Genomic DNA, 13,344 nt, shown 5'->3' on the forward strand with positions numbered 1-13,344 from the left:
TCTACTCCTTATTTCAAGAATTAGAGTCTTTGCCAAAAACATGCCACCTGTGTGTTATTCTCTTCCTCCCACAACCTTGCACTTGGTATTCCAAACGACTTGTACTAAGAGTTGATGTCAAAGGGTTCTTCAGTTCTCAATGAACAATAACAGTTCATGCATAAACATGTATTTTTCACAATACGGTCTACATCCTGACCAACTGCACAAAGGACATCTTCAGGCCCTGCTTTCTAAGATCTGATTTTAATACCTCTAAAAATATGTTTCTGTTCAAGTTCTTGGTTGAGGCTATTATTAATGTTATCATTCAAGGGTTGAAATAGAATAATGAACAACAGATAACACGCTGACTCCCAGTTGGACTCCAAATTCGAATAATATGATGCTTGGCAGGATATGTTCTTCAATCAATAATAACTTGAAAAAATGACAGGACATAATTAACTGTGTAATGTTGAAATGGACAGTATTATATTTCTCATGACCCTCTAATGTACATGAGCAATGACAGATAAGAACTGCAGCCATAACTGGGCGATGACACAGTGAATGCAGCCATGTTAATGAAGTTGGTATAGTAAGAGGTTTGATTTGTTGTAATACATGTGGGAGCTCTAATGGCCATGCAGGCATGATGTAAGCATCTAGTTGAGTTGTCATTATGCCTAAACATGCACTGCATAATCACATAAAGTCGTGGTTAGCCACTTGAGAAACAGAAAAGGGATAGTATGGGTGCTAGGAGCATAATCATGCCTTCTTGTGTGTAATGTAATTGTAAAACTAAAACAAACTATACTAGGCCAACAAAAGAAAATCATAAAATCGGCAAAACACAAAATATGGAATTCAGCCTAATTGAAACAATGCAACTTACAAGAATACATAGACCTTCATCACCACTGATCCTACTAAAAGCCTTTACATTTCCTACAAACGCACCACTCAACCACCAGATACAACACACACATAACACTACCATAGCACAAACCGGAAATCACACGGCAAGCACGCCCCTCTGAAATTTCACTCAGCCCAACACACTTGGGCCCTTATTCACAGAGCTTTTTCCAAGGGGGTTTTGCCATTATAAAAAAAAATGCTTCTGTGAATTAGGCCCTGAATCTCCAGCTCTGCGCCACAGGCACACAAAACAAACACATATATGCTCACACATGAAAAATATACCTAACATATGCCGTCTAGAAGTAAACACAACACACAGCGACTGTTTTTTCCAAACTGAAGCTACCAACAGCAAAGCAAAAATCTATCTTGTGCTAGTCCTCTCCCTTCCACTAACTCACTCTCCTCAACCATCCTTCCTTTTCGGAACCCGCTGAGCAACTGGAAACATTAAAAATGGCAGTCGTGCTATAGGTGGTGGTCTGTATGACTTGGGTTGGCTAATCAGAATTGCACGGGTGTCGAATGCAGTAGCAGTAAAGCCATGTCCTCCAAGGTCACAGGGTGCTCCATTAGGATGTTTATTGGTAATGTAAATGACTAAATGTGTAGTACTGCAGTGGCTGAAGTGAGCAGGAATGGTCATAAGCAGAGTCCCACTACTTTTTTACTGTTAACAGTTCCACTACTTTTTGCAATCATTTTCACCATTCTGGAACTGTTCTTTGTGAAGTTAAAACAGACTTCTCCGCTGTACCACCAAATAGCAGTTACAGCTAAACTGAAATCTGTCTCAACTCAATTAGCTGCAACCCTTGAAAAAAGTGTTGCACGTTGGCCCCCTCCTGCCTACCCTGTCCGCTGCCTGGCTCTCAGTTTCACTACTTTCTTTGGAACACTTCTACCATTGCAATACTGATCCTGTAGACAAGGCTCATTGCACAACACACTGTACAACCCTGAGGTTTCTGTATTTGAGGGCCACATTTGTGGGATGGGAATACTCTGCCAGTTTCTCTGTCCATTGATGCAGAATTGTTAATAAATCATGATGCTACCTTGAGGTTGCCTTTTGGATTATTTGTTGATGCATTTGGGCTTACACAGTAAAGTAACCACAAATGTGTCTAGCTCTGCTACTTGAAAGAATGATCTTGAAACAGGTGGTACTATTTACAGTCATTCTTGGTGGACGTAAATAATACTTTGCTACTTTGTCATTTGTCAAAACGACATTATGTTTTGACTGGCTAAATGTTGTCTTGGCCTGCTGGCAATATATTGAAGCTGAAAGAATGTTGCTTCAAGTACAGCTCAGAAGAATGCTGATTAATGCTTGGTGTGGGAATGCTCTTAATGTGTCTTTTGGGGGCCTGTACTAGAGTGCATGAGGATGACCACTGGGGGTCATTGCACTGCTGCTGTTTGGCTAACTGCCAATATTCCGAGTCTGGGCACGGACTCGTGGATACCATCTTCTGCATCGGGAGGTATAGGGCAGTGGGAATTAAAGCAGGGATTAAGCTATTATACGGGGCAGTCAGCCATGTGAAGTGTTGAGATCTCAACATCCTGAATGGGATGCTAATGAAGCCACAACACTACTGAGTGATCGTCCAGTTGGGGACCATGTTCCATCCTTCAATGCCACCTTAAAGAGTTATTACACATGCGCCATGAGCATCCGAGAGCCTGGTGGCCCGCTCTGCTCATCATAAACCCTAAAATGATAACATTGCTGGAACACAATATATGTGCAGCCAAGTGTCAATACACTTACATTTGTCCTTGCTATATTTGTGTGTGGCAGTGACCTGAGCTCCCTAGTCAAGAAGAAACACTGGATAGACTTCCTTCTTTCCATTCTCTGCATCGGGCCATGTAGCAGCGCAGGACCTGAGCCTCAATATCTGCTGTGGAGACTTGGTGTTTCTATAGCCTCTTATGGCAAGTTAGTTTCTCTGGATATTGAACATTTAGGAAACAGTTATGAGCTCTAGGGTGAGCTGGAGTTTGGGTGACAGGCAGTTGTATGGAAGGTACAATCAATGGGAGCCCATATATTCCTGAAAATCAAATCTCCTGATAAGTTGTACTGATAATTACATGTAAGTGTGGGCACATTTTCAACAGAAGGTATGGATCAGGCTTAACATTAAACACAGCTGTAAGTAGAGTACTATTGCACCCATGTAATATTCAAGTTACATCTTTGGACATTTTAGATTAGGTACCACTCTATAGTGTCTTAGGTTACAAATGCATATCTGAATATATTTGGAATGTTTCAACATGTACGACTGCATGCATGGTATATGAGCGTCTTATCATGCTGCATGTCTGCTGATATGTGCTGGGGCATATTATCTGGCAGCACAAAGTGTCAGGTGAAATAGGTGTTTGTGTGCATGCTTACTTGAGGTCCATTGCGTGTAATATTTCTGCATGTGTGCATGTTCATTAGTCCAAATGCCAGTTCATTGAGCCTGTTTGCAATGTGTGTAATTGTGCTCATTTCCAGGTGTAGTAAGTCACCCCTGAGTGGAGGTGGTTGCACTGGTTACATTGTTCCATGTTGGATACTGTACTTTGCTTGGGGGAGGGGGGACACATTAGTTGGACAGGGATACTCTGGCAGTTTCTCAGTCCATGTCTGCACAGATGTATTGAAATAAATGTTGGCTCAACCGTTTCTGCCTGGGTTGCCTTTTGCATTTACTGTGGTAATTTCTACAATCCGAACACAATCTGTGCCACGCCATCCTTCATCAGTACTGAGCATGCATCAAGAATGTGCCTGTTCCTGCATGTATTGTCACTGAGATCTGCAGACAAGAAATGCTTTCTCAAAAATGACCATGACTCCACTCTGAAAGTACTAAATGCTGACCTGTAAAGCCCATTAAGACTTAGCAAATCACAGCATGTCCCTGATTGTTCCAAGTTGTAGACATGACCCTAGCAATTATTCACTCTCCTCATTTGAGATGACCAACGAGAAAGGCTCTTCCATCTATTGTTTTTCATACATCCCGGTTTGGCCTGTACTCTCATTACCCAACATGTTCGCATACAAGATATGTATATGACTAATTAATAGTCATCTTCTAGCAGGTGTGTGGAGGAGTATAGCCATGTTGCCTCGGGTTCTCCTTCACGGTCAATGCATAACTAATGGTCCCTGTGCTGAAAAGCAAGTACAATTGCAAATGCAGCACTTGTGCATGCCTTGTAAAGAATAGCTAAACCCAGTATGAAGTTGGGAGTTGTCACAATTGCTAGCAAAGTATGCTGCTTTTACAGTCTATAGAAATGATGTAACATCAGTGGTGACGTCACAATACTACCATGACTCATGGCCTGAAACAGCCTACAATGCAGAAGAAGAACATGTAGACAAATGTTCCTTGGAAACAAAGTACCCTTTTTCTATGGATTTTCTTCCCCTTGTCTACATATATGTAATACTTTGCGCAGGAACTGACGAGGAAGTCATCATAGACAATGAACCCATTGATGTCCCTGAAGGTAAACAATTCAGAAGTAAATTATACCAAGATAATGAAGCTGGTATTTTCGCTACAAAGCTTCTGAGTACGGCAGAACTAGCTTTGTTTTTGTGCATTGACTGATATTTTCTGATGTAACAAGTTCCTTATTTGCTGAATACAAGCTGCTGTTAATTAACCAAAAATATATGGCATGTTATATTTTACTTTAGGGCATACAATATGGAAATAACCTCAGTGTAAATTGATGCCATAGTCTGTACTGCTGAAGGGTCTTTGTGAATGGAAGTTTGAGAAAAAGGGTCTGGATCCATGCAGTGAGGTCAAGTAAACCTGCACTTGCCCCACTGTTCCCCTGTAACCTTGGAACACGAGCAATGTATGTAATCACTGTAATCAATCTTTTTAATTGCACTCTCAATGTTGTAATAATGTGAAGTGAGAATTCTGTATTGTACCTATGTAAAGTGAGTATTCTGTAACAGCGCCTCGATGCCCGAGGGCAGTTTGTGTGCTTTATAAATGCAAAATAAATAAATAAAAGAGGTGATTGCCAGGTTCTCATCACGAATGGCCTAACAACCGAAGTTCTGCATGCGGTCGCCTAAGATACCACTATGTGGTATATCAACAAAACAGCATGCAAAGGGCATCCCGTTTAAGGGCCCTTCTTATGCATCCTATGGCACTGACCTGCATGCATGTACTCTTGAGTCTTGACTCTGGTGTGCTTCTACAGAGGACTTGGTTCCTCCTTCCTACTGTAACAGCTTCAATGAAGCTGGGGCAGCTAGTGTTGCGGTCTTTCCTAGTCCAGTGGAATTGATGTCCTACATGGGCAAAATTCACTAAATCACATTGAAGAGAGGGTCCCTGGAATGCCCCTCGTCTCCCCCAGGAACATCTTAAACAGCCTTCTCCTTCCAACCAAACGCCCCTCTTCACATCATACATTCCATCTATGCTCCGATGGAATGTCCATGCAGAAAGTGCTCTTAATTCTCCATCAACAACTTGGTTAAATGCAAGCAATATTAACTATGCACACGCCCTGATAATTATGTACAATTTATTGGAGTATGCTTCACAACCATGCCCTTATATGGGCAAACATGTTAACACCTAAAGCAGGCAGCAGTTGCATTGAAGAGGGCTAAGGCGCCATTGACTATGCCCTTTGCTAGCTTTTTAAAGGGCTAGTAATAGAATCTGTGTGTGCCCCCACGCTATTACATTTCGCTGTACCAATGACATTCCTTTTATCGGTTCAGAGAATGCTTGCGTGGACTGCATGATGTGTGTAACAAGAGTACCAAGGCTGCTCTAACATAAGGGCTTCTTTGGCCTTTTCATTGCCTGAGGTAGAATGTGTATGTGTCCTACCTTATTGATTTATTTGTGGGTTTCTGTGGCACCACGCCGCATATTGTCTCATGAACATGCAATGCCCACCTTAAGTGGCAAATAGCAAGACATGTCCACTCAGTGACAGAATCTGGTCCCTGAAGAAGAATAACACACGATCACGGATTGCATTTGTATCATGTGGCCGAGCTCGCAATTACAGTTCTTGAATGGACGCTATGGTTGCTATCTGGCCATAGGACACCAGGTCAACGAATTTGTGGTGAAAACATATGAACACCTAAATGGCACAGGCAGCAATATTAGAAACATTGTTTCACTCACGTGTGGAGCCCCGGAGCTTTGTGGAACACACAATTAGGTTTATAAATAGTATGTGAAAAACGTGGACACATTCTATTGTGGCGATGTGTTTCCTCTCACTGTAATATGTATTTTCATACAAGTCCGCCCATTAATTCAGAACGTGTTCTTGTAGGTTGGGAAATGGCTACATCGGGTAGTGACGTTGTGCCGCATTATGTTTTCATCTTTAGAAAGGAGATTTGGGATAGTTTACTAGCAGAGATGTCTATGAAGCCTGTTTGCATACGCGTTTTCAGTGGGACCATCCGATTGAACAACACTTTTAAATAAAGCACTGTGTCTCTTTCGCTTCATAGATATGCGTTTCCTTATCGTAACACCATACACATGTAAGCAGTACCACGTAACACCAAATAAATGGAGAGATAAGCCGCTGCCCCCTGCAGCTGATGAGAAATAATCGGTTTACTGACCTTTCAGTAGTGCCGGTGGGGATATACATCGGTAGCATTTCCTCCATCTGTGCACCGCTCTTGCTTGTGACGTGTGACGGTGCCTGCAGTCTGAGCGACTCTCGGCTGCTTCCCTGGTTGTGATGTCATGGTTGTTGGAATGCAAGGAAGTAACGAGTCGAGTTCTACGCTGGGACTTCGGAATGGCGGTGCCTCATCTGATTTGTTTGTTTAAAGAAGTGAATTGGCAAGAAACCGACACATCAGCCAATTGGGTTGCACAGAGGACAGAACCATTTATTCAGAACAACCCAACAAGAGAGCCAGAAAGCCCCGACCCCCAGAACACGTGAACCAAAACACCCAGCAGCCACCCCGTGCAAATTCAAGTGCTGGATAAAGCTACCAGGAGAGGCCCAGGTGACCTCTAGACAAATCTACTCAAGCCATGGCCCAAGAGGTCCTTCTCTTCACCCTTCACCCCTGTAGGAGAAGGAACACCCCCAGACCGCTAAGCCAGAAGCATGGCCTCCCAGACAAAATGACACCTTCCGAAGAGGCTGGGACAGATACAAGTAAACAAACACAGATCTGCGGACGTCCAACAGGCTCCATCTCCACTCTTCAGCGATTCCAGGTTTGGAATTAAAGGCAGTGGGATAAAAGGCATGATTCACCACTTCCTGAGAGCAGTGCAATTTAGATGACACTTTCAGCAGGAAAGAGGGGTCACACCTGAGAAAGAGAGTGTTCTCCTGAACCACCAAAAAGGGAGGCTGACATAAAAGAGCACAAAGTTCCCCCAGCCGCTGAGCCAACGAGATTGCGACCAGAGAGGCAGTCTTAAGGGTGAGATTCTTAGTAGAAACATTCTCATGGGTGTTAGGCAAGTCCCAAAAAAAAACAAACGATAAAATTAATCCAATGAGCTAAAAATGAATGCACAAGATGTGAGAAAACCAAATGTTTATTACACACAGCTGGGCTGGGGAATAATCAAAAAGGCATTCAATCTTGTGTCATAAAATGGCTGCATTGATAGTGAGAATCACAAGTGAGGTGACAAGAAATGTTATAAGTCATTCACAAATAACCAGCCTGTGATTGGGCAATGTTACTTTCACGATTGGCAAAACTTTACAATGCCTTGCCCTATTGGCTTATCCTACCCCGTGTGACCAAAGTGTCTGTGGACTTCATTTATTTGCAATGATATGTGTGTGTAAATCAAAAATTATGTAAATGTATTTCGGTGTTGACCTGTGCATTATTTGGGTTGTTCATCCATCTTTGTTGATTTGTATTCTATTGACAAGAATATGGTTCCTATCTTAGTGATTGGGTCTTTCCCAATGAGAGTTTGTGTTGCTCCTTGATCGTGCTTCCTTAACACGCATGCTTTTCACATCTCATTGCTCCATTCCCATCAAATTGTGAGCTTCTCTGTATTACATGTCAATGTCCTAGCTAGGAACATAATTTGTTATATATCTTTGTGCTCAGCCTTTGGAACTCGTCCGGGCTGATGCTTTTCAACCACTCCACATGCAGCATCTGTCTCTTAGATCAAGGGTCAGATATTTCTTTGTTGACTGTGCATAAACTCACTGTCGAGATTCAGAGCTTAAGAACGTGTTTTTTAACCCCCTGTCTTGGCCAATCATTGTGCAGCATTCAACCTTGCAGTTGAGGGTTACAGCTTTGTAGGTGTGCCTTTTGTAAAGGCCTAGCTATATTTCCTGCTAATTCAAGATGATTCTTATGCATCTGAAATGGCTGAGCTTGTTTTTAGGCCCACTTTATGTGTTATTCATTCAGTTAATTCCAAGCCTACCTTCATTAGCTATCATGCCTAGTGCCCCAACTGACTTCCTAGTTAGTGTTAAATGTTGCTTTATTCGTTAGGAATTGATGTGTATACTCATGTATATGATCTGCACCTTAGAGCTAATTTCTCGTCAGGGACATTGCTTTACTACTGCAATGCTGTGCTTTGGGCGTGTAAAGGGAGTTCTACATGAATGGGGTTGCATTCTTCATGGCCCTGCTTTGCTTCATAGGGACTTTCGGAACTTGAATTTCTGTGCACGTTGGGGAATTTGCAGGTGCTCCCCAACATTCTCCCCTTCGTCCTTCTAGGGATGAATCTATCTATATATTATTTAATTTTCCTGTTTTCTTCTTGCTTTCAATCGTATATAGTCTTTGCTACCCATATCTTACAAACATTTCTTAAATCTCCTCCTCCCTTAGCATAATCCCATGTGTTTCATCCTAAAAAGTTGCAGTCTCCATCTGCTGTTTGGTCTACATAACATTCCAGGTAATTTTCTGGGTTAGAGGCGGTACCCAGAGAGTGCCTTCGAGGCCTATGGTATGGTCTATTGGAACCATTTTTATATTCCCTACCTCTGTTTCTAGGTGAGTTTGGCAGCTTTCATGTTTCCAGGGAGGAGTGGTGTCACCTACCATCACTGCAAGTTTTACTTTATTTCCACAGGACACACACCATGTTATGACTATTTGATAAATGCACCAAATTATTATCAAGAACATGAGGATGAGAAATATGACTCTGCATATATTAGTGAGCCATTGTAGAATCCAGGAGGTAAGGGCTGATAACCAATTCTCCTCTTTATTGATACCCCTGCTTCTTCCATGTCCATTTTTAGTTTTTCCATCTGTTTTATTGTGATTGTCAAGGTGCCATTATCTGCATCTTTAGAAGACATGTATGACCGTGTAGCACACACTGCTTCCTTTGTTGTTATTAAGTCTAATACTATTCAATTTTAGAGTGCCATATGTGGTAGAGCACGCAATTCTTCATGGATCGTGATAAGTCCATGTTCAGTGGAATTTGAGTCTTCCATCAAGTTCCAGAGGCCTATTTTGATACACTTGGCATTTGTAGCTGTTTGTATTTTAGAGGCTAAGAGGGAAATGAAAATTCTCAGTTTTGGAAAAGAGTCTGTTGAGATGTAAGTTATTCTTGTATTGTATCACTGACCAGGAGTGCATGCTGATAGAATGTTGATGTATGCATGATAGACAGCTCAGGAGAATGTTGAGTGAATGTGTGTGTGCGTTCCATGAATGTCAGTTGGGGGCCTGAACTGCGAGTGATAGGATGGGCGGTGGGTCTCTGTCTGTAATGTCCACTTTTGACTACATAAACCTGTAATGTACATACAACAAGTAACTGGATCCTGTACCGATGTATATGTGTACAATAAAACCTTCCTGGACTAAACTACGTGTCTCCACAGCTGGTCTGTGTACGTATGGTTGAGCCCTACCATAAAACATAACATTGGCGACAAGGAAGTCAAAAGAACCCACATCAGTAGAAGAAAGTAAGCACTGGACAGAAAATGGCTGCACCAGAGTAAGAATACTGCAACTAGAAAGAAGTAAGGAGAGCTGTGGGAAGGGGAAGCACCTGCAGCTAGACACACCGTTCCCCTATGTGTTTGATAATAAATATCCATCCTCTCCCAGCTATGCATCTAATGGTTTGTCTGGGTGGGAGGCCCCAATCAACGAACGACACCCCCGAAACCCCATAAGGGAAATCGTAATATAAAAAGTTGTTGGCAAGATATGCAGGTTTTCTGGTCAAACTGCGCCCAAGAATTATGAAATAAGAGAAAACAGGTCGGTCTTCACATAGAAACACGTTTTGGACAGGTTATGTTTGACAGCGTAAACCCCTGGCCTGTCAGGAATCAGCATACAAATGATAAGTACTAGAGTGACCTTTAAGACATGTTTTGTACCTCTGAGAAGATTACCTGGGGCCCGTGTAGGTATGCGCTGTCAGCAGCACTAAGTACAGCATTATGTAATAAGTTTTGCCATTGTTACTGGAAGCAGCAATGTCTTCGAAGACTTCATCACGAGAGTGGCCGTTACAGCTGCTGTATCAGTGCGGCAAGGAAAGTTCTGGACTTGCTGAAGGCACTCTTTGTTTTGATGACGTCTGCAGAACGCCTAAGGAGTATGGTGATGACAGTCCAGGAGAGGAGGCATGTTGTGGCCTTAAAGGACGACAGGATGCTGTAAGGGGTTCCAACTGTCTTTATTGTAAGACAAACGGGTGGCCCTTAAACTGCCTTAATTCGGGACAGACATTTTCTCACAGTTCGGTTCAGTTCAACTTCATGGGAAGGGTGTGCACAATGATGGCACGCTGCAAGCTTCTAGGGCCCCCAGGTAGCCTCCTGTGGCTGTGGACTTATGCCCTAGAAGCTGTGGCTGGAGGCTGCTCAAAACCTCCTGTTATTACGTCCTTATCACGAGCAGCGCTGTGGCATGACCTGCTTGGTCTCCCGCTGCATCAACCTGGTGGGAACGTTTTCCCGCGCTGCGTGGGCTCGCGAGATCACGTTATGCCAAGATCTCGCGAGAACACACTCCCGCGATCACGTGATGTCCCCACACACCTCCTTTCCTGGGAAAAGGATGGATGGTCATTCCATGACAAAGTCCACAAACTTGCTGGACTTCCTTCTCTCTCTCTGAGGTCTGCTTAGATCTGTGTCTGGGGCAGGATTGCTGGAGTACTCTTGAGGAGGTGCGGGTGATTCGAGTTCTCCTTGTCTTGTTCTTCGCTGTGCCTCCCTGGGTGTAGTTGGAGAGTTGGGGCTTGAGAACTCGTTGCCATGGCGTGGCTCCAAGGCATCTCTTTCTGAGAGGCGAGGGTTTTCGAATGTCCCCTGGCGGTCTTGATCTTCTCCGGTATCCCAGTGTGGTTGTTCCCTGTCTTCCTTCCTGCGGTACATGGCCACTCTCTCTAGATTCCATTTCCTTCCGTCGCTGGTGCAAATGTGATTTGACCCTCTCTCCATGACTTCTATGGGACTGCTGTATTTGGAGCCAGTCGAAGTGTCTTTGTGGGGAAGGCGTATTTTCACCAGGTCACCTCTGTTAACTGCTGTTTGTCGAGCGGCTCGACGCAAGTCCCCTTGGGTCTTCATGGCTTCTTTGTTGCGCTGCATGCGAAACGCTACGTCATCCATGTCCACGTCTTCGTCAGCCCTCACTTGATGGAGCCAGGGTGGTACCAGTGAGGATGCTGCCCTTCTCCCCCTCAGCAGATGGAATGGTGAAACACCTGTGACGGCGTTGGGGGTGAGGCGGTGGGCTGCTACAGCTTCCTTGACTGTCTTGTACGGGTCTAGGCCCGAGGCATGAGCCAGTTGTAGCGCCCCTTTGCTGAAGCGGTTTACCCGCTCAACCAGGCCATTGGCCTGTCGGTGGTATAGGCTTGCTCTCCGCTGTCGAATGTTGTTGAGCTTGAGAAACTTCTCCATTTCTCGGGAGACTAGCTGGACTCCGTTGTCTGTGACGAGTTCTTCTGGTAGACCTTCCCGCTGGAATACGGCGGTGAGTGCTTCAATGACTGTGCTTGTGGTGATGTCTGAGGTGAAGTCAGCTTCCACCCATTTGGAGAAGTAGTCGACCATGACTATCCCGTATTTGTGTTCTGGGGGCATGTTGTCCAGGGGTCCAATGAAATCCAAACCTAGTTTTCACCACACCCCTTTGGTGACTTCGGTGGGCAGCATGGGGGCTTGCCTCACAGCTAAGTGCTTGTCACTGTTGGTGCACTCATGGCACCTTTCGACGATTTGTCTTATATCCTGGTCCATGCCTGGCCACCAGTAGGTGTCACGTATCCTGCGTCTGGTCATGTTGCATCCCAGGTGGCCTGAGTGTGCTCTGCACAGTATCACCTTGCGGATTCCGCTGGGCAGGATGATTTGATCGCCTCTGAGGATGAGACCGTTCATGGTGGTGATTTTCTCGTTCACTTTCCAGTAGGGACGAAGGCCTTCGGGGATCTTTCTCTCGTTGGGCCATCCTTCGCGAACCCAGGTACTAACGTGCCGTAGGGCATCGTCCTGTTTGAACTCCTCCTGCCAGTGGCGCTCACTCAGGTCCATGTTCTCACCGTTCCTTAAGTCACTGATGGAGGCTACGACCCACTCATCTTACAAGAATGTGGTACCGGGGGCGCTTTGGTTCAGGAGTCTGGACATGCAGTCCGCTTGTGTGTTTTTCCAACCCGCAATGTGGGCTATCTCGTATGTATATTCTTGAAGCTTTGCGGTGATCCTGGCCAGCCTCGGGGTGGCAGTCTTGGTGCCGCCCGGGCTCAACATGTGAATGAGGGGTTTGTGGTCAGTGATCAGCTTGAATCTCGTCCCCCATACGTACGATCTGAAGTAGTCGACGGCCCATGCGCATGCCAACATTTCTTTCTCAACCGTGGCGTAATTCTTCTCCGATGATGACAGCGCTTTGGATGCAAACGCCACAATATTCTCAGTGTCTCCCTTCTTCTGGGTCAAGGTGGCCTCCAGGCCATACGTGCTGGCATCTGTGGTAATGCAGGTGTCCCATTCAGGGTTGTATGGTTTCAGGCACGGCACGTGTAGAATTCTCATTTTGATTTCACAGAAAGCTTTGTTCTGTTCCGGGCCCCAAGAGTAGGCTGCCCCCTTCTTCAGAAGCTCCCTCATGGGAGACGTGGTCTCGGAGAATCTAGGGATGAATTTGGCATAGTACTCCGCTAGGCCCAGGAATGAGCGTAACTCCTCTTTGGACATCGGAGCTGGGGCTTCTGTAATGGCCTGCATGAGGTTCTTCTTGGGACTGACGCCGTCACTTGAGATGCAGTACCCAAGGTATTCTACCTTGTTCACTCCGAAGACGCATTTTTCATGGCGTAGGTGAATGCCCTCCTCTTGAAGCCTGCTCAAGACTGTCCTGAGTGCCTTGTCATGGGTCTCGTT

General features: G+C 44.7%; 1 protein-coding gene across 1 annotated transcript in view; it reads left to right on the plus strand.

The window, feature by feature from the left end:
- The window catches only part of LOC138480534 (uncharacterized), a 1,133,492-nt gene that overhangs the window by 123,529 nt on the left and 996,619 nt on the right, over window positions 1-13,344 (plus strand). The window contains exon 5 of the mRNA XM_069612286.1: window positions 4,213-4,437. Coding sequence (XP_069468387.1) covers window positions 4,213-4,437 — 225 coding nt within the window. The remainder of the gene's footprint in view (window positions 1-4,212; window positions 4,438-13,344) is intronic.

The sequence above is a fragment of the Ambystoma mexicanum genome, chromosome 5p, assembly GCF_040938575.1.
Source record: "Ambystoma mexicanum isolate Mex_15411 chromosome 5p, UKY_AmexF1_1, whole genome shotgun sequence".
NCBI lineage: Eukaryota > Metazoa > Chordata > Amphibia > Caudata > Ambystomatidae > Ambystoma > Ambystoma mexicanum.